This window comes from Pyrenophora tritici-repentis, chromosome 10 (assembly GCF_003171515.1).
Source record: "Pyrenophora tritici-repentis strain M4 chromosome 10, whole genome shotgun sequence".
Taxonomy (NCBI): Eukaryota; Fungi; Ascomycota; class Dothideomycetes; order Pleosporales; family Pleosporaceae; genus Pyrenophora; species Pyrenophora tritici-repentis.
The window spans coordinates 2,909,003-2,928,665 of record NC_089399.1 but is presented as its reverse complement, the minus strand read 5'-3'; the positions used below and the strand labels follow the sequence as shown (position 1 = coordinate 2,928,665).

Genomic DNA, 19,663 nt, shown 5'->3' with positions numbered 1-19,663 from the left:
GAGTACGCTGGTCCGGCGATCGGTGACAGGCTTCGGCTGATTGTTTCTCCGGCACCGCTCCGCTGCAGTCGCGACTTCGTGCATTTACACGCGACGAAGCCGACACGTAGCGCAGCAACGATACCGACGCCCGACAACACCAAAGTAATTATCGCAAGGATGGCGTCCGCACGCGCACCAAGCTCGACGCCGGTGCCCACGACGGAGACGGCCGAATCTGCCGGCGCAACTTCCACGGTGACAGCACAGGAATGGGAGGCCATGACAAACTGCCTGAAGAACGTATATGACTACAGGACAGACGAGTTAGTAATTTACCATGTGCGCATCAATTGAATTGCAGCTAAGTCTCTTGCAGTGGCGCCGACCCCACGAAACTCTTCCAGCGCAAAGTGAACAAGCGTGCCGTGCCCGACTACTACGACATCATCAAGGAACCCATGGCCCTGAGCACCATCAAGTCCAAGATCTCAAACAAGGAGTACAAAAACTTCTCAGAGTTCGTCCGCGACCTCGCCCTCATTCCGCACAACGCGCAGGTGTACAACAGGCAAGACTCGCAGGCCTATGTAGATGCGCTAGAGGTTAAAAAGGCCATTGAGCAGGAGCTCAAGAAGCTTGTCGACGACAAAACCATAACCGAATCTGTTGCGACCCTACCGTTCCTTGGCGAAATCCCCGAACAAGATCCGCTTCTACCTGAGGAGGAGGAGGAAGAAGAGGAAGAAGATGACGAGGAAGAGCTCGAAGTCGACGAAGAGGATGACGATGATGAGGAAGACGAGGGGAAGCGCAAGAGGCGACGTGGTCCGCGCTCTACTGCAGCCATCACCAAGCGCGAAGGCGGCTCGAGAGCAGCCAAAGAGGACATCAAGAATGACGACCCAGAATCGCGGAAAAAGCGCGGACGCCCGCCGCGGGTCGACACCCCGATGGAGGCCAGAATCAAGACCATCATGAAGGCTATAAGGAAGCCGCGGAATCAGCAAAACAAACTCATGGTCAGTGCCTTTGAGCGTGTTCCGGACAAAACGGTCATGCCCGAATACCATTCTGAAATCAAGAACCCCATGGCTATGGACATTCTCAAGCGCAAGCTCAAGCGGAAGAAGTATAACTCGGTGGACCACTTCATGGTCGACGTGGAACTCATGTTTGAGAATGCGAAGCAGTATAACGAGGAAGACAGCCAGATCTACAAGGATGCTGTGCATCTTCAGAAAGAGTCGAGGAAGGTCGCAAAGGCCGAAAAAGAGAAGCCAGATACAGAGTACGTGATGGAAGAGGGACGTATACCCATGCCCAGTGGCATCGTCCACAACGGCGAGCTGTGGAAAGTAGGCGACTGGGTGCACATTCAAAATGCGAATGACCTTACAAAGCCGATAGTTGCCCAGATCTATCGTACATGGCAAGATGCCAACGGAGGGCAGTGGGTGAACGCCTGCTGGTACTATCGACCAGAACAGACCGTGCACCGCTTTGACCGACACTTTTTTGAAAACGAAGTTGTCAAGACCGGCCAATACCGAGACCATCGCATTGACGAGGTTGTGGATCGATGCTTCGTCATGTTCATTACCAGGTATAACAAAGGCCGTCCGCGCGACTTCCCGTCTGACAAGGAGATCTATGTCTGTGAAGCCCGGTACAACGAAGAGAACCACAAGTTGAACAAGATCAAGACATGGGCTAGCTGTCTACCCGATGAGGTTCGAGACAAGGACTACGTCATGGACCTGTTCGATGCACCGCGAAAGCTCAAGAAGGTGCCAAGTCCAATTGCATATCTGCTCAAGGATGAACAGAAAGAAGACGACGATCTACCAAAGCCGGAGTGGGGTGCAGAAAATGCACCTCCGAAGATTGGTGCTGTTCATCGTCGTCCGCGAGACCCCAAGGTAAGAAAAGACGTAATATTACCACATAGGCCAGTGCTAACATTTTCTGTAGGACTCACCTCCACCCGAACCCACTCCACCACCTCCTCCAACTCCTCCACCAGCACCAGTCATGCCAACACCAAGCTTACCGACAGCTTCATCGCATGGATATGAATCATCCCGGAATTATCCTATTGCTCAAGCACCAGCTCTCACCCCAATGCCCGCACCGACGCCACAGCAGCACCACGCTGCACCAGCATACACTCCAACTCACGCGCAGCACTACCACTCCCACTCCCAGTCGCCTGCGCCACACCTACATCAACAAGCGCCTCCACCACCAGTCTACCAACCCATTACGCCACACGTTCCTTTTACACCTCAGCCATCCGCACCCATGCAGTCTTTTCAAACGCCACGGGCTGCGCCGAGCTATCAACAACCTTATCCCCAGCATCTCCCGCCCAACTACAAGGCGCCACAGCCTGTTGAAGTCTACGTCATGGCCGACCATGCAAACGCCAGTATCCCACTTGAGATCCGCGAGCAATTCCAACGCGACGAAAAGGGCCGCGTACTCTTCTTCACCGCGCCACCGCTCAACGTGGAACAGCCACTGACTACAAACGGCCGCGCACTCGGACACTCTGCGCGCTACCTCGCCGCCAAGGCAAAGAAAGAGGCCGTGAAAGCCAGCAAGCGCAAAGCAGATGCAGCCAACGCCGGCGAGCGTGAGGCCGCAGCCAAGAAAGCCAAAGCCGACGAGGAGGACAAGTTCAACAAGTCCGTTCAATATCTCGGTACCAAAGCGCTCAAGGCGCTGGAGGATCAGCTCGCCATGGCTACAAAGGCCGATCTTACCAATCTGTTCCATGGTCAGGATGAGCAAGGTGTTAAGAGCGTTATAGATCAGCTCGCCGAGGTGCAGAAGGCGGTTGTGGTCAAGGATTTGCAGCGCGAGATCCACGTCAAGGAGCGCGAGGAAAGCAAGAGGATACCTATTACTGGCATGACGGCGAGGTTGGAGGAGAAGTACTAGGGGTAGGGTTTATGCGTGCGTATGTTCCTGATATCCAGTGTAAGAGTATGGCGTTTTTATAGGGGTTCAGGGGAATCTGCACCTACGAGGGTCGTTGTTACTTGGTACCTCATCTCTAAAGGTATCATTCGCAATTTGGAAGCTAGACAATGATATTATCGTTTCTTTCATCTTGGAGATTCACGCGGAACATTTTGTTTGTTGTAACAGGGATGTTGTATTAATGATGTATAGAGGTCCAGAAGCAAAGTTGTGCCAAAATGTGTAGGTGGATATGTGTTTGAAGTTTTTTTTTCCTCTATTTATACCTAGGGGAAAAGCGCCAAAACGCGATCAATCATGTTCGATCCACAAACTTGTTCAGATACATATTCGCTAATATGCTTTTCCAGGTTCAATGACTCGAAATTCTTCTACAATGGGATGCTTAGCACCAAAGTATCAGTTGCACAATATCGAGACTAAATGTGAATCTTCTTGTAAAGCGCTTATGGGTAAAGCTGGATAGATAGCACGCGTATAGCCCATCAGGCCGGGGGTATCAGGAAGAAACTTCATCGATTATCATATAGTAGATCAAATATTATATGCATTGGTGATGGTAAGGATATATTCGAGTGTTTGTCTGTCTGTTTGTGTTAACAAGTGCTTGGATTAAAGGAAACAACAACGTTCATAGGGTTTACTTACCCCACTATCACATTCCAATACAACACGTATCGTTCTTTCCCTTCTCATCTTGCGATCCAAGAAAAGCCGCGACATAGAACGCCGCATAAAGTCTCTTTGCTTCGAGATCTGGACGACACATCGCTTCTGCTTCTGCTTCACCGTTGTTACTCTGCTTTGACAGCAAGGTCTCAAACTGACCCTTACTAGTGGAATCCATGCAACGATATGTTTCATACTACAATAGAGGAGAGATACATATTTTTTTGTAACAATTTAGAATTGTTGCATCACTTTAAGTGCCTTTCAAGATGATCTTTGCGCTGAGAAAAATATGACCCACTATCTTGCGCCACGCATTCGGGCACTCAAATCATATTCTTTCTGTGTATCCGTTCATGACGCTCGAGGTTGGCTCGGAGACCGAATGTATTTCCGCAGCCTTGATGGACACACTTGAGCCGGTGGTTGTGCCTCTGATTAACGTGCTTGCTACCATCGCTTAGTGAAAGCAGACATGGGAAAGGGGATTCTCGCATACTTGAGTTCAAACTTCTTCTTGGCTACATAATTGCATTGCGAGCATGCATAAGACAGGTTGACGGACATCGTTGCTGGACCGGTGTGTCTGGATGCATTAGGAGACTGCTCATCGTTCTCAGTGGTGTCTTTGCAGTCGAAATCGACAGCCATATCCGGTGTAGACCTTCCAGTTGATCCAGTAGTATCTACGGAATCACCTTTCGACTTTCAACTTCGGAGGGGCCAGGATTGAATAATGGGAGATGTTCGTCTCGTAGATGATGAAAGATGACAGGATTAGGCTGGCATTCAAATACCGACGGAGGAAAACAGGCTTCTTCCTCATCGTTTTGATCGTGATCATCCTCTTTATTCTCACTCTCTTCATACTGTGTTCCAGCAAAAACCGCAAAGAAGCTGTCAACTTCAGCCGGTGTTTTGCAGGCTCTTCTTGCAGCCTTCATTTCTTCTGGTAAGCATTCTGCGGCAAGTCAGACCATGATCTCGCATTTCCTGGGCTTCAGACTTACCAAATAGTGGTCCTCCACCAATACGAAAGCCAAATACATAAAGCAGGAAATTCAGTGCCTCGTACGAAACACGAACAGCGTCCAAGAATTTCCTATACACACCTGGAACTCCGAGCCCCTCCAATTTGTCATAGAACCGTAGAATCATGGCAATAAATAGTGCCCCATGCCTCCCGAGGTCCTCATGTTTGATAACTACCTTTAATTCGTCTGTAGAAACATATAGTCCATTCGAGCAGTCGAAATAGCGAACAGACACCACCCATTGTACAAATCCAGTAAAAGAGCATCCGGAAGGTAATCAAAATGACTTCAACCCAGTACCATACCACAAAACCCGTAGTTGATAGAATAACAATAGCACAGAAGTGTTCAAGAATCGAATCTTCGAGGTTGGTAGTACATGTCTCCAAGTACCTGTTCGATGAACGGTTTATGTCTTCCATCTCTAAAATAGAGGCTCTATGTAAGATAATGCTAGATTCGAAAAGTCCCCGTTTGTTAGCCATAGTGACGAAATATAGACCCACGATACAGGCCCAGCGCAAAGGCCATGATATAACAACAGTAGATGGAACGGCCCAGCTCAAAGGCCATGGCATAACGATACTGGATGGAAAGTATTCGACACAGAGCCAAAATGGCAGTACAAGGAATAAAGAAGAGTTAGATTGCTAAAGGCCGCCAACATGAGGTTCGGGAAATTTTTGATACGTGTTTCGACATCATGATCGATTGGAGGACGATTGGAGTCGTGCTTGGCGGTTGGCATGTTGGAAGCTTTTTTGAAGAAGTATAAAGCGTGGACAAGTAAAGCACACGGAAGCATTTAACTATACTGTGTTTTCCAATCCAAGTCCAATCCAAAAATCTAGCAAGAGTAAGAGGAATACCATTTTTCGGACGTTTGGTTGGCTTCCGCTGCCTCGGTAGCGTGCTTACATGTCTGTCTGTGCATGGTGATCACTTTCGATCCGCACTTTACCTGACTTAGTTTGGTTTCTGCGTTAGCGCGTCCCTGCTACGCGCACCCCCGTGAGGCTGGTGACAGCACAGTCATCGACCCGCAGTCATGAAGTTCTGCGTGCCTGCTGTCAGCCTATTTGATATGCTTCATAAGTGCGCATAGCAGAGGTATCTCTTGCTACTACATATATTTTACTCCCCCGCAAAACGTGCCGGAGGATAAGGCGCCTTCTCAAGTGTCTCGCGGCTGGTGGCGACTTCAAGATGACCACACTCGACCATGACCCCAGGCCTCCGTACTCAGTATTGTTAACCCTTTATCCACCTCAGTCTAATTGTGTCTATCGATGATCTCGCGCGCAGTTAAGTTTGCTAGGAAACCTCATGTGGTACGTTTTCCATTCTATATGTACCCCTCAAGAACCGCTTATTGATCGGGATTTTCACTGCAGATTGTATCAGTACACTCTCAATACACAGCATTACGTGGCTGTATTGGCCTCTAAAGGAGCGTTTCTAATCATTCGTGTGTAGTATTCATCTGCATTAGACAGCTTAACAGCAATATTCAACAGAAAGAGGAAGAGGAAGTGAGACTTACTGTAGGACATAATCAAGTGATAGGTTTTGCATTTGGAGATATTGCGACTGGCAACAAGTATATGTAATTTGATTTCCTGTTTGTTGTCCCTCTCGGCTTGGTAACGCAGTGGCTTCCAAGACACACGATCATTCAACCACCCGCTTCGCTGCTCTTCTACTGTTCCTTGCCAGAGCGTGGGACAGATATAGCAGCCTTTCAAAATAGCGTTTTGGAAGCTTTCTAAGGTCTAGAGATTTCTGTAAGAGGTTCACTCAGCATTCCATCATATACACGACATAGTGTACTGAAGGGCCTCATAGTGAAGGAACGTGGATTTCGAGGTAACTCTGAGTATAGAGTGTAAGGGGAAAGAAAACACGAGAGATCAAGCTTGCATGGCGCCCCGCAGTAAGGTTAGCTAACCTACTACTAGCCGACCCCCGGTCAACTTAGTGTAGCGCAGCAGAGCACAACTCACCACCTTCCAACGGTGGTAAAAACGACCAATTTCGACCCCAGTCTAGGTACTTACTTCTTGCATCTTTTAGTATCAAGCTACATGTAACTGTCAGGAATGCATTGATGTGCATCAAGTCAGTATCTTATGAGAACGATAATTTCCGACACAACACATAAAAGCAAAATCCAACCAAGAACATATGATTATCCTATAATCATCACTATCTAAGTACATTTAAAACCTTAGGATCCCCTACGTCAAGCATATATCTCCATATATCCAACGATGAACTATTCGATCTACACCATACACATCCTCACTCTTGCACTCATCTCCTTCCTGATGCCACCGAACAACCCTAACACCGAACTAGATCTACTCATCGTAATCACTCTCCTCAGACGTTGAAGGAGTAGGGCTTGCCTTTTTCCCCTTCTTACCACCCGCAGCAACCTTCTTCTTCGTGTTTGCCTTCACCTTCTCCACCCTACCCGTCTGCGTCTTTTTGGTCTTGTCCTTTTCAGGTTTCTTGGTATTGGTCTTGGTGTTGGGCTTCTTGACCTTGGTAGCAGGCGTTTGGTTGTTGCCAGACTTCTTGCCACCAGCTTTATTAGTAGTGACCCTGGGCACAGGCGGTAGACCCTCGTTGGCGCGTTGGAGATCAGTCAAGTTGTAGCTTACTGGTCGCTGCACTCTTCTCATGCTGGGGCAACAGGCGCTGGGGTCACGGGGTTTGGTGGTGTGGTGGGTCTGGAGGGAATATCCCACACCCCCGGTGGCTCTGTTGACTCTGGTGAGATTTCCGGTGTCGTGACGTCCCCCCCTCCTTCGACTGTCTCGGGTATCCGGGCCCGCTTCACCTTTTCCCCCGCTTTCTTGATACCTTTACCGCCCATGGTTTCGATCAGTTTTGCGATTCGCGGTATAAGAACAGTGCAGTATTGATGGTCTGATATCTTTGACAAGGCAACTGTCTTCTTCTTAGAACAAGCAGAATATAAGCAGAATGGCAAAAGATACTTTGTGAAAAGTTACCATTGATGCGGCGCAGCAGGCGGACTAAATACCCTGGTGTTGTGCTCGAGGCACCGGATGCGGACGTTCATGTTGCGAACAAAGGCACACCAAAGAAATCACCAACCATCAACGTTACATGGCCATGAACCACATGACTTGAGAGCTGGTGCTTTGTCTGAGGCGATTCAGACCTCGAAGGCGTTGGTTTTCAGTGAAAGTGTTCAGATTTTGGTCTTCCAGCTGTTGTTCCTTTGTCCGCGAGTTTACGGGGTCTTGAGGATGTCCAAGGCGATGTCGCTCGCTCGCACGGATGCAAAGACACTCATGGCTGGGATAAGGAACAAAATGCAATATATAGAGAATACTACCAAGTGAAGATGTACTACATAATATTCCTGTTCCTTTTTCGCTCACGAAAGTCAAGGGGTCGTGTTCGTAGTCATACAATGCTGCTCAATACCACCATAATCGTGTTCAACCGCTGAAAGCGCCAACAGTACTGCAACTCGTGCGCTCTTCATAGCAATATACTGAAAAGCCATACAATGCCAAATAAAACTAGCCGGGAAATGCAAATCGCGCAAGGTTAAACATGGGTTTCCGAGGCGAACATTCGCTCTCTGCATCGCTGTCAGGTACCAGGAAATCCTCGCTTCCCTTTAGCGATGATCTTCTCCTCTTCGCAGGCGTCATATGAGGCGGAGAGCTTGCAGCCACAACAACCTCTGCTTCCATATTGGCCCAAGCAGAGTCTGCAATCTCTTCCTCGTCATCCACAGGAGGCGGGGTTCCACGAACAACTGAATCTGCTACAGTTGCAAGTGATGCCAAAGTCGGCTCTATAGGTGGCGGCACAGGCTGCCTTATTTCAGTATACCGTCTTTCCAGGCGGGCTTTGGCGGCCCGGGGCATGCATGGGGTCGGCGAAGGTACTACTGCCGCCTTGTAGATGAACTTCGATCGCAGTTCACTCATCTGAGACGAGATGGCAGCGCTAAAAACCGTCTCTGGTTCCGGGCTGCCATGCGACGATGCCGGTGTAAGGGTGCCAAGAGTATCTTGTGACTGGGCAGTGCTGCCTCTCGAAGTTACAGTTGACTGTGATTCGCATCTCATGACTGCTTGTGTGTCGCTGAAGATTCGTAACTTCTTCTTTGATTTCGACGCAAATTCTTCCAAGTCAGCGACTGCTGCGATGGCCTCTTGCATAGAATCATCTGAGTAAAGCTCAAAGTCTTGGTCCGTCTTCCTTCTGTTCATCTTTGTACGGTTCAGCGAAGGGCTTGGCTCTGGCGTATTGGAAGTGAAGAATTGACTTCGCACAACCCCCTCTCCGCCTGCTGCAGGGGCATCGGAAACTGAGTCGGTGCAAAGTCGTTGTCTTTTAGAAGGGTGGGGTACAGAACGTCTACCTGCAGTAGGATCCGACGATGTTCGTCTCGGTTGCGGCGCCGTACTGGGAGGTGGTGGGTATTGCTGCTGCAATCGTGATATGGGAGCAGGCACTGCAGCCCAACCACTGGTCCTACGCTGCTGCTCGAGCAATACTTGCTGGCTTGGTGATGGCGTGAAGCAGTTTGGGCTTAACTCGGCCAAAGGGGTGCGCTTGGGTTTGAAGAACGAGTCGATCGGCTTCGAGCCCTTTGCGTCGGGCGTTTGCACGACTGCTGACGCTCTTCGGGACGGGACGAGAGGCTGGCCGCTGGGCTTAGTATTGCTGTCGACATTCATTGGCAGCTTTGTGCGTGGATATAGATCGCCTCGCGCAACACCAGTAGCGAGGTCTGATGGTACCTCTTCCCCCAAGTACGGCATGTCGGCGAGACTGATGCCGTCATTCACTGGTGTGAGGTTGACGAGCTTTTTGTCGATTGGGCAGTATACCCATTGGTACAAGAACGTCTTCTCCGCCTGATCAAAGTCGGCCATGAACCCGGCAGGTACTTTGAGCTTTCCGTCGAATTGAACGGCTTTGACAAGGCGGTCGACAGTCTTGTGCTTGCGCAGCATTCGATGAGCAGTTTTCAGCCCCAGACCACCAATGCCCGGTAAATAGTCGCAGCCACTGAGAATGCACATCCTTCGAAAGTCGGCATCGGACCAGCCTACAAAGCTAACCTCTCGGCAGGCAGTGAAGTGGTTCCGATTGACCTCGATGCAGTCTCCGTACTTGTCGAGCTTTGTTATCAGACACTTGACGCCAAAGACAAGCAAGTCGGAGTCTTCTGATAGCACGCCATTGATGATGCCCTTGCGTTCCAAGTATGCTAGCTGCGAGTCGGCTTCGTAAGGTGCGACGACATACTGAATATTGTGGTGCTTCAGCTCTTCGATGACCATGCGCGCCATCTCGGGCGTTACATCCACGCTCTTCTGCAATTCCTGTTGCGCCTGTGCTGCCTTTCCAACCTTGAGAAGCTCCAGACCCAGTCTCTTGCCCTCCTTCCTCCTCTCCCTCCTATCCTTCTCTGTGCCAGCTTTACTCGGTAGGTTGTCTCCATCAAACACGAGGTAGGGCGTTATTCCGAAGTGGATGAGCATATGGACGCGATTCATGACAAAGTCGACATATCTAACCCGCTGTCAGCGTTGGTTGACTGTACATAGCACGCACGTCATACTTGGTCGTCGGCTTGTCAAGTGCCAGATCAATAGCACAGGCAGCAGTGCCACGATGTAGCCAGCCATATGTATCTACGCCAATCGTCTGGCCAGCGTACTTCTTGAGATTACATGGCTTCTGGACGGATTTGAGCAGTGGAAGAAGCCCTGTCCCACTATTAGCAGTGTACAAACACGCGATTGGACGTACCGACCTGAGATACCCATCGTGACCCTTTGCCGCCCACGCGTCAAACCTAAACACTGGCTGGAACTTCGGAACTATCGCGACATGCTACTTTGCGAGACACTGGTGAAAGAAGACAGGTTTTTCTACACAGGCGCACTAAAGGGAAAGGGAAAGAAAGCGCCGTAACCATCTAAATGCGATGAGGCACTGGTCGCGAGTACGCGGAGATTGAACAGGAACGCGCCCCACTAACTGGATGCGCTAGGCCAAGTCTGATCGTTAGCGTCATCGCGACGCCGACCGCCGACGGGATTTCCAAAATTTCTTGCATCACCACCAGCACAGGAGTAAAACAGCAAGCCGTCAAAATGGTCAGCAATCGCCTCGACAAGGTCACCAAGAAGATTACAAAGAAGAAGGGAAAGAACCCCAACTTGCATGAAGGCAGTCGGGACACACAGCGCCTACAGAGCGCAGCGCAGAGAGACGACAAGCTCAACCGCCTATCCAAAGTCCGAGAACACCAAAATCGCCCTTATTGTATGCAACGAGCTTTTTTTTTGGCATTTCATTACACAGCAGAACTAACTCAAATCAGTGCTAAGAACAAAATCCTTTCAGTCATATACCACAGAGCATGATTCACCAGTCAGCGTCCCAGAGATCCAGGCCATGATTGAGGACTACCTGGGCCGAGATGACGAAGAAGTCGCAAAACTGAAAGCAGAGCGTCGTCCAGGACGCCCACCGTCCACCCGTCAAACTCTTCTTGAAGCCAACCAAAAAACTGAGCAAGACGAGTATGCCTCCGGATTCTGGGTGCCTGACCTCGAGGATGTGATCAACTTGCGCAAGCTGAAAGAGTGGAACGGTCAATGGGCGCAGCTCGCCACGCTCAAATTTGCTAGAATTTCAAAAGAAGGATTCAAGAAAGAATCGAGCTTTCCACCAAAGGGCATGTCATGAGCGACAGGTCCTGGTACTTGGCTAGCTCTAATGAAAAATCCAACGTTTGGCGCGCGGGAGGTCACTTGTTTGTTAGTGCTTTTCTGGATCACTTAATGGCCTCATCTCTGCGGATACCCATCATATACTGTTTTCTTCTTCGGACGCGCATGCTTGGTGTAGTACCTCCTGGTGCACTGTTCACCTGCAGGCAGAAAAGGAATCACTTGCTCGTTTCCGATCACGTGCGCTGCATCTTCCATCATCTGATTATTGACAATTCGCCTACTACAACCCCAAAGCGGACGATCCAAAATATAAATACAGCCTCCCCCGCCTGTCTAAGATGCGCCACAGCCATGGACTCTCCCGACTCATCTTGTACGAACCAGTCCGAAACCATGAGCGAGTTAGAACGTGCCTATGAACGCAACTGGACCCCTGAGCTGAACCCTGAGGAGAAGGCACAGCGCATACATGACAACCCCCCTACAACAGCTTACCCTCCCATCGTCATTACCGGCGAAGCAAGACATAACCATGTGGGCATGTGGAAAGATCTCATCTCACAGACCAAGTTTGTCTACGGTTACCATCAGGAGTACGATGTCATTACCGAGCGCACAGCGCACAGAGACGATGATTAGTGGATCTCCAAGGCCACTCTCGTCGTTTGGACACCTTCTAAGGTCACGATCCTACGGCAGAATGAGCACGTGTATTATAGTCTGGATGGTGCACTGGGCCGCTTGTATACTGATCTTACGCATCAAGTTGGGATGATAATGGCTCGCAAGAAAGTGAGTAGTGTCATCATAAAGCATGAGATCGTCATAAATGCGATTGATATGGATAAAGACGATAGGGCAAACTGGGGCGGCGATCAGTTTGATGCGAGATATATGACCTTCTTTTACAATTAAAACTCCAATTTCTCAACCAGAATTGTGCCATTACTATCTCAACACTTGAACATTGTTGAAGCTAGTGAAATGTACACTTATCAAACTTGCTCGGATGATTCATGTATGACATCTACCCCGTCATGCAACAACAGTAACAGCCACAGAACCCCTCTTACTCAAACTTCTCAAAAGCAACATGCCACATCTTCATCGTCTTCGGTCCATCTCTCAACATAGGTATCACTTCTCCAAAATGCTGCGTGCCCCTGAACTCCATATGCGCCTCGACACTTGGCCACCCAATAAAGACATTGAAAACGTTTCCTTCGACCCCCTCGCCCAAGTTCTCATGTGGCAGCTTCTCTACACTCCAGCCCCCAGCTAGGCCTATGGCTTTTACACCCGGTATCGCGGCGGCTTTTTCGCCGAATTGCGAGAACTGGGTGGTGTAGTGCGATTGGTCGTAGGTGGGCTCGAAGAAGCTGTTTATGCATTCGGTTACGGGTGCGGAGAGTGGTTCGGAAGATGGTGTAGGCGAGGAGGAGAAACTGATGTGAATGAGAGTGGGGGAGCCGCCTAGGATTTTGTCTCCAAGGGTTTCGAGGAAGGGAGTGTAGGCTGGGCTGGACATGAAGGCTTGGTGGGAGGAGAGGGAGTCCCAGTCTATAGTTCTACAAATTAGAATTGCATGTTTAGGGGGAAGGAGAGTGGGTGGGTGAGTGTTACCAATGACTAGCTGTAGGGTATCTGGGTTCTCGATTTGTTTGCCCCAGTATCCGGTTTTGAAACCGGGTTGCGAGGCTATGGTGCGCAGAGTTGATTGCCACACTTCCTTTGCTTCACCAGAGGAGAGATCAAGAGAGGGTTTGAGAGGCAGGTAGGCGACTTCGGTGATGGGTTCGGACATTTTGGAGTCTGGCCGTAGTCGTGTTGTACGTGGATGAAGTGTGATAGTGACAAAGCAAGAACTGAGTGTAGGAAAAGACCGATAATATCAAATCCGGGAAGATGCACACCAATTTTAATTACCCAGAATAGGACAAGACCAACGCTGAGTTGTTCGATTGCGGCAATACCTAGAAAGCTACCCCACTGTAAGCTTCATGCAACTAGAAGGTGGGGCACTGTACGGAATAGCTCCAAACTTGATCTCCAAGATGCCCCGAGGTCTAGCAGCACTACCCCTTATACTTCCAACTCTCTTATCACATCCATTAATCCCAGAAGTGGTACTCTTCTCTTCGCCCGTTCCCGCCATGGCGGCTATGATCAACTGATGGGGTACCGCCAGCTTGCAGCACACGCCTACAAGAATCACAAGATGCGATGCCGCAGCCTGGACATCGTTGCGAAAACTTGTATAGGATTGCTGTGCAGTATCCACAGTCATGGCGGCCTTCAATCTTGTCCCACCAAGCCTTGTGTTTACAGGTTTCAGATGTCTTTCCCCGCTTTTCCTCCGCATGCTGTTCAGCTTGCCGCTTCTTGGTTTGCTCCTGCTGATTGCGTGCGGCAGCCTCATTGGCCGCCCTCAACCGCGCCAAATACTCTTCCAAATCTCTATCTCGCTCTCGACGTGCACGGTCTGCTTCTTTTCTAGCAGCCGCTTCTCTCTGTTCTCGCTCTGCTCGTTGCTGAGCTTGTTGTCTTGCCTGCTCCCTCCATCTCGCTTCCTGTGCCTCCGCCTTGCGGGCTCGTTCCCTTCTCTGTGCTTCAAATTTTTCACTAGAGAGCCGTACACTCTCTTGAGCTTCTCGACGTGCTAGCTCATCTCTAAGTTCCTGCAACTGCATATTCGCCTTATCAAGAGATATTCGCTGGATCCTCATAACATTTTCAAGATCAACACACTCCTTCCTAAGCTCACCCTTTTCTTCTTCACTCAGTCTCTTCTTGAAATATGAGAATATACTCCAGGCGTTCGGCTCATTGGCTGCAAGCTTCGCCCTATTTTCCTTAATCTTAGCATCAAGGAAAGAGAGTAAGGCCTCGAGCGGATTAACGACTTTGACAGATTCGCGTATCTGCTGCTCTTGGTATTTCTCGAAGTTGAGCCATTCTTGTCGCTTTGCATTGCTTGCAGCTTCTGCCCGTGCCTCATCTTGCGCCGTAGTATCTGGCTGCCGAGGAGTGGACCGATCATCTTGCTCCGATGATGTCGTAGGGGAAGGTTTTGCTGGTTTGGGACCGCTACTTGTTGAGGCAGTAGGTTTTTGTGGTTTGGGGCCGCTACTTGCTGAGGCAGTAGGGTTTGGTGGCTTGGGACCGCTACCTGTTGAGGCATTAGGGTTTGGTGAACTGGGACCGCTACTTTTTGAGGCAGTAGGTTTTGGGCGAGTCCTGTCATACTCCTGTCTTTTGACTACATCGCTAAGGACTTCCCAGGCCGCGTTGATCTGCGTGGCATGTCAGCATGATACACTGGCAAGTACTTGATCATCTCAGTTCTGCCACTCACAAGCTGTGTATTTGCAGTAGCCTCTATACATCCAATGTTCTTGTCGGGATGGTGGAGTCGAGCGAGTCGTCGATATGAAGCTTTGATTTCCTCGTGAGGCGCGCCAGGCCTCACCTGCAAGACAACGTAGTGGTCGTGCTTAGAAACTGCGGGAGCCATTCTTTTGCTTCTTGACTGATTCAAGCTCCAACTTGGAGTCGCGAGACCACGATTGAAAGAGATAGACAGCAAGAGAAAAATACGCTGACTGTTTGCGTTTGCAGGCTAGGTGGGGCGGGGTACGATAACTCTCGCCAATCAAAATGAGAGTGAACGTGAGCCCGCAGTGCGAGTGACAGAACTTCAATGAGAAGTGAAAGAACAGTGGTCGGTAAAGTGATTGCAGCCTAGACAAGGCTGTACCTGAAGTGTCCCAAGCGCTGTGGCGCAGCGATTCAGGTGCCCTCATTGCAGACCGCCAGAGGATACGAAACGGAACTTGGACTCGAAGAGCCAATCTAACGAGGACAGAAAGAAAACGTGAAGAGCGGATAAGTGGCGAGTGAAAGAAGTTCAGGAAATAGAAGAACGATATGCATCACCGGACAAGCAGGCAACCTCACTGGATAGAGAAAAGAGCTATCCAAGTGTCAGCCCGGCACCTCGGTCCACCTGGTACACTGTGAACTGTATCTCACGTGACTCCTCGTCACCTGCTTACTCATCTTGGTTGTGTATATAATCGCTTCATGTAGCTCTCTCAATACAACAACCTTCTGCCTCTTTTCTGCTCTGTTCTCCCACATCTAACACCAAGTACCATGCAATGCTCACTCTCCCAAGGCACTACTGCCAACAATGTGTTGCTTGTATGTCAATCCCAATTTATTACTAGCTTGCAATACCCGATTGTTCAATCGTCGCAAGTAATAACACTACGCGTGATCACTGCACCAACCCTTTCAGTCTTCCCATCCACTATGAACAACCCATATCATTCCAACACGATCCTATTCCCTACATCATCACCGCCCACAAGTCTCCAATAACCATCCCACCCACCGCACTTCTCTAATCTACTCAACCCCACCCCCAACTTCAGGCGTCCCATCAGTAACCAAAATCCTCCTACAATTATCACAAGCCACAACCCGACACCCCGGACACTTGAGCAGAAACCTCGTACATGCCCTTTTACAATACCCACAAGCCTTCTGCGTCTCCACTTTCGCCCACCACCCCTTGTGCCTACACTTACAAAACGCCGCAAAAGCAGCTGCTTGTGTGGGTTTTGGCCGCGCTCTGGTTTTCCGCTCAGGCTGCTGATCTGCGTCTTGCTGCTCACCTTCGCCACTGCCATCGCTTTCTTGTTTCCTCTTCCGGCACCGTTCTCGTTCTTGTTGTTGCCATTTCTAGAACCGCTTAGATTGCTGTCTTCGTGCTTGTTCTTGCATTTCGTGCTCGGCTGTTGCGCGGGCGGCGCGGGTTTGTGACGCCCATGCGTGCTTTGCGAGGTGTTGTTCGAGTGTGAGGCGGGCTTCTTCGCAGGCTAGGCGGTATTGAAGTTCGTTGTTGAGCCGCCTTAGACGTGCGGTTTCCTTTTCGAGGTAGGTTTGCTTGATTTGGATGGCGGTTGAGGCGTTGATGGTGTCCATATTTAGGTTGGGAGATTCCTGTGGGCTCGATACTGCCTTGGTAGGGTCGAGTTAATGAACGTTCTACGTGTATAGTAGGTAGCTTACAAGCTTCGCTTTGTTGTCATCTATCTTGATGGTGAGGGATGCAATTTCGGTTTCGAGGAGCTTGATTGTGTTTCGGCATTCGCGTGTCTTCTGCTCATGTTGTTTTTCGTAATCGAGCCATTCTTGTCGCTTGGCTTTACTCAAGGCCTCGGCACGTGCTTGTTCTTCAGCTGCAGTATTTCGGGGTGGTGGAGGAGGCTGACAGCTTGGTGATGGTGGAGTTTCAGGTGTCGCCGTATGCGTATTTTTCGCCATGTTATACTTCTCAGTAGCACTCCTCGGCCTACTCCTATCATACTCTATTCTCTTTGTGGTGTCACCGAGAACCTCCCAGGCTAGATTTATCTGCAAGTCACGTCAACATTGCTGCACCTACACATCGTACCATTCAAGGAGCAGTGGTGTCCATTTCCACTTCGAGCCAACTCACAATCTGCGTCCTTCGAGTCGCATCCTCACTTCCCCTCCCAACATTCTTATCAGGATGGTGCAACCTAGCGAGCCGGCGGTACGAAGTTCGTATCTCATCGTAAAGTGCATCCGGTTTTATTTCCAGGATTCCATAATAATCGTGCATGGGGGCTATTGGAGCCATTCTTCTGTCGTATGCAGCGACTAGAGGAACTGAACAGTGTTTCCAAAGATTAAACGTTCATCCAACTGTGTTCGCTGTGTGAGAAGACCTCGTATGGTTGTGTGCGGTTGAATAACGAGGGCTAGGGGTAACAAATGAGCAGGTGTGGTGTATCAGATGGACAGGGCTGCAAACGAACGCTGTTGATACAGCAACCACAATCACACAATGTTAAGGGCGAGTTGGGATGGGATGATAATTGAACCCACGTGAATCAAAAGGAAATTGACGTCAAACTGATACACAAAGTTTGGAAAGGCTTATAAAGTGCTTGTATCATGAAAATGCGACCTCTCCATGCATTACGATTTTGTCAGTGCCTATACATCACTCCGCGTCCCTTGGTTATCCATGCATGCTAGAAAATCTTGATATCCAAAAATAACCGTCGCATACTCATTCATCCCAGTGAAGGAAGAGTCAAAAGAGAAAAAACACCCCGCTTAATCATACAAAAAAAGTCATTAGAAATCCGGTCTTTCATTCAAAACGACTCCCAACATCTCTCACTCAACTCAACCACTTAATGGACCTTGGTAACCTTGACGCCCCGCTTCAACAACGCAGCCTTCAAACCGTTCGCAACCTGTTTCCGACTCTTCGCCGTCTCCCTCAGAGTATCCATGTGCTCATCTACCAAATCACCCAGACGGCTGACTTCCATGCCTTTGCCGGATGACGGACTACCCTCTGGCGTGTAAAAGAGACCGTAGCCCTTGCCGGGTGTTGGCGTAGCCTCGACGTCTGGTGTTAGAGCGCGCCGGTTAACTTCGCTTAGCGTCATCCTGGTACGGTTGGTGGGCGGGGTGAGATACGGTGTGTTATCGGCGATGCTGTTGCGGAGACTGGTGCCGCGCGAGGGCCGCGGCGTACCGGCATTGCGGGAAGAGGATGCACGCGAGGATGGGCGACTGGAGTCTGCAAGGCCCATTCTGCGCAGCTCGGCCTCAAAGATGAGGATTTCGTTGTTCTTGCGCTCGGCCAAGTCGGCAAGTTTGAGAACTGTTTTCCTGACGTTTCCCATGGTCGGGACGTTCTTAGTGTTGCCGCTTTGAGCACTGTGTGTAGCCAGGCGTGAGCGGAGGACTGCCACGGCATCTTCAGCCTTGCGGAGCAGTGTCAGTAGCTGGGCATAGTCGTTGCGAAGAGCCTTCTGGCCATCGGCAAGTTCCTTTGGCAAGGGTGCTTTGCGAAGTGCTTCTGCCTTTGCCGGGTCCTTGCGATTGATGATTTCGCGACGGACATCATTGAGACGGGTCAAAAGCTTGGCCTTATCGCGAAGCAAACGGCTAATTTGTGTGAGCTTATCAAGCACTCCTTGTAGTCTGCCATCGTCAAGCTCTTGTTCCAGATCCTCCTCGAGAGACCTCAACGCCTTGATCTCGCACAGTGTAAAGTCATCGAACCACGGACCATGGTGCCCCTCATGCTGAGCACGCTCCAGTACGCTCCGGTCGATTTTGTGGCCGGGCCGAGGCTGTTGGTGGTATTGCGTGAAAGACTTGAGAGACCGTGCGTTCCAGCCAAGCGCATCGATCATTCCGTTAATGTCTTTGTAAATCATCTCAATTTGAGCAGCATGGCCAGTCTTGCTAGGCGATTTACCGCCGGTGTAATTCTGGTATGCTACAAACTCCTCGAGATCCCGACTAGGCTCGATTGGCTGCGCAAGTTGTGCCCGCATACGCTCGTCTTCTTCGTCTTCGAGCTGTGGCGTAGGTGGGCCAGAACCTTGGATGGAAGAGCTCAACGATGCACCAGGTGCGACTAGCGGTTCCCGATGAATTCGAGAAGCTGAACTTGAACGCATGGGGCTGATCGTGCGGGCACTAGGAGCGCGATTGGTTGGTGGTTGGAAACCTGGCCTGGCAGAAGTAGCTGACTGATCCGGTTTAGCAGAAAAGGCAGCTTTGTTTGACTGTTGCCCGAACAGTGACGAGCTAACAAACGGCTGCTGACCGGCTGGTTTGGAAGGTTGGCCAAACAAAGAAGATGATGCGCTTTGTCCAGACTGACCAGACTTCAAGACAGGAGGAGTTGATGCAGGAGGAAAGAAGCGCGGTGGTTGAGTGTGTGGTTTTGAAGCACGGTTCGGTGGATACGTCTCATCTGCCTCTTCGTCATCTTCGTCTTCCTCCTCCTCATCATCCTCTGAGAATTCATCTTCATCCTCGTCCTCTTCTCCGTTGTCAATCGGGGACGCCTCGACCGATGAGCTGGGAGCTTCAACCTCGACACCCGGGCTGCCAGCAAGAGGGGGCAGATCATCATCGGCCGACTGTGCCAGCTTTGTATCGATGGGATCAGGTGGAAGGGGTCCATCCTCGGTCTTTGAAGGTTTCACTTTGGTAAAGTCTGGTGGAAGAGGTGCGTCATCTGGCTCCTGAACCGGAGGTGCTGCCTTGGGGGTCGCACTTCCTTTAGCAGGTGTGTCACTTGGGAACAGTGTCTTTGACTTTGGCGGAGATGCTGGCGTGGTGGAAGCATACTCTGGGGGAAATTCACTAGCAGGAGTAGCCGGCGGCTTCATTCCTGTC

The 19,663-nt window shown here is 50.2% G+C and overlaps 9 protein-coding genes across 9 annotated transcripts; 3 read left to right on the top strand and 6 right to left on the bottom strand.

Annotated features, from left to right (window-relative positions):
* Positions 1–159: 159 nt before the first annotated feature.
* PtrM4_049370 (Transcription factor involved in chromatin remodeling, contains bromodomain protein) lies at positions 160–2,925 on the top strand (the record flags this gene model as incomplete). Its single annotated transcript, XM_066104810.1, has 4 exons — positions 160–305; positions 359–647; positions 837–1,901; positions 2,341–2,925. The coding sequence occupies 4 exons, from the start codon at positions 160–162 to the stop codon at positions 2,923–2,925; spliced, it is 2,085 nt and encodes a 694-aa protein (XP_065959374.1).
* Positions 2,926–7,030: 4,105 nt separating this feature from the next.
* PtrM4_049360 (uncharacterized protein) lies at positions 7,031–7,357 on the bottom strand (the record flags this gene model as incomplete). Its single annotated transcript, XM_066104809.1, has 2 exons — positions 7,031–7,156; positions 7,217–7,357. The coding sequence occupies 2 exons, from the start codon at positions 7,355–7,357 to the stop codon at positions 7,031–7,033; spliced, it is 267 nt and encodes an 88-aa protein (XP_065959373.1).
* An 873-nt stretch (positions 7,358–8,230) lies between these two features.
* Positions 8,231–10,501, bottom strand: PtrM4_049350 (Exo, 5'-3' exonuclease (including N-terminal domain PolI); the record flags this gene model as incomplete). The annotated part of the gene is made up of 3 exons (XM_001936749.2): positions 8,231–10,244; positions 10,294–10,441; positions 10,489–10,501. 3 exons carry the CDS (start codon positions 10,499–10,501, stop codon positions 8,231–8,233), a joined length of 2,175 nt encoding a protein of 724 aa, XP_001936784.1.
* A 330-nt stretch (positions 10,502–10,831) lies between these two features.
* PtrM4_049340 (DUF2962 domain containing protein) lies at positions 10,832–11,429 on the top strand (the record flags this gene model as incomplete). The annotated part of the gene is made up of 2 exons (XM_001936748.1): positions 10,832–11,003; positions 11,062–11,429. 2 exons carry the CDS (start codon positions 10,832–10,834, stop codon positions 11,427–11,429), a joined length of 540 nt encoding a protein of 179 aa, XP_001936783.1.
* A 338-nt stretch (positions 11,430–11,767) lies between these two features.
* PtrM4_049330 (uncharacterized protein) lies at positions 11,768–12,051 on the top strand (the record flags this gene model as incomplete). Its single annotated transcript, XM_066104808.1, has 2 exons — positions 11,768–12,009; positions 12,045–12,051. The coding sequence occupies 2 exons, from the start codon at positions 11,768–11,770 to the stop codon at positions 12,049–12,051; spliced, it is 249 nt and encodes an 82-aa protein (XP_065959372.1).
* A 434-nt stretch (positions 12,052–12,485) lies between these two features.
* PtrM4_049320 (ABM multi-domain protein) lies at positions 12,486–13,220 on the bottom strand (the record flags this gene model as incomplete). The annotated part of the gene is made up of 2 exons (XM_001936746.2): positions 12,486–12,976; positions 13,040–13,220. 2 exons carry the CDS (start codon positions 13,218–13,220, stop codon positions 12,486–12,488), a joined length of 672 nt encoding a protein of 223 aa, XP_001936781.1.
* Positions 13,221–13,527: 307 nt separating this feature from the next.
* On the bottom strand, positions 13,528–14,930 carry PtrM4_049310 (DnaJ, DnaJ-class molecular chaperone with C-terminal Zn finger domain protein; the record flags this gene model as incomplete). Its single annotated transcript, XM_001936745.1, has 2 exons — positions 13,528–14,709; positions 14,772–14,930. 2 exons carry the CDS (start codon positions 14,928–14,930, stop codon positions 13,528–13,530), a joined length of 1,341 nt encoding a protein of 446 aa, XP_001936780.1.
* Positions 14,931–16,162: 1,232 nt separating this feature from the next.
* PtrM4_049300 (uncharacterized protein) lies at positions 16,163–16,747 on the bottom strand (the record flags this gene model as incomplete). Its single annotated transcript, XM_001936744.2, has 2 exons — positions 16,163–16,441; positions 16,493–16,747. 2 exons carry the CDS (start codon positions 16,745–16,747, stop codon positions 16,163–16,165), a joined length of 534 nt encoding a protein of 177 aa, XP_001936779.2.
* Positions 16,748–17,649: 902 nt separating this feature from the next.
* Positions 17,650–18,936, bottom strand: PtrM4_049290 (uncharacterized protein; the record flags this gene model as incomplete). Its single annotated transcript, XM_001936743.2, has 1 exon — positions 17,650–18,936. The coding sequence occupies one exon, from the start codon at positions 18,934–18,936 to the stop codon at positions 17,650–17,652; it is 1,287 nt and encodes a 428-aa protein (XP_001936778.2).
* Between the last annotated feature and the right edge of the window lie 727 nt (positions 18,937–19,663).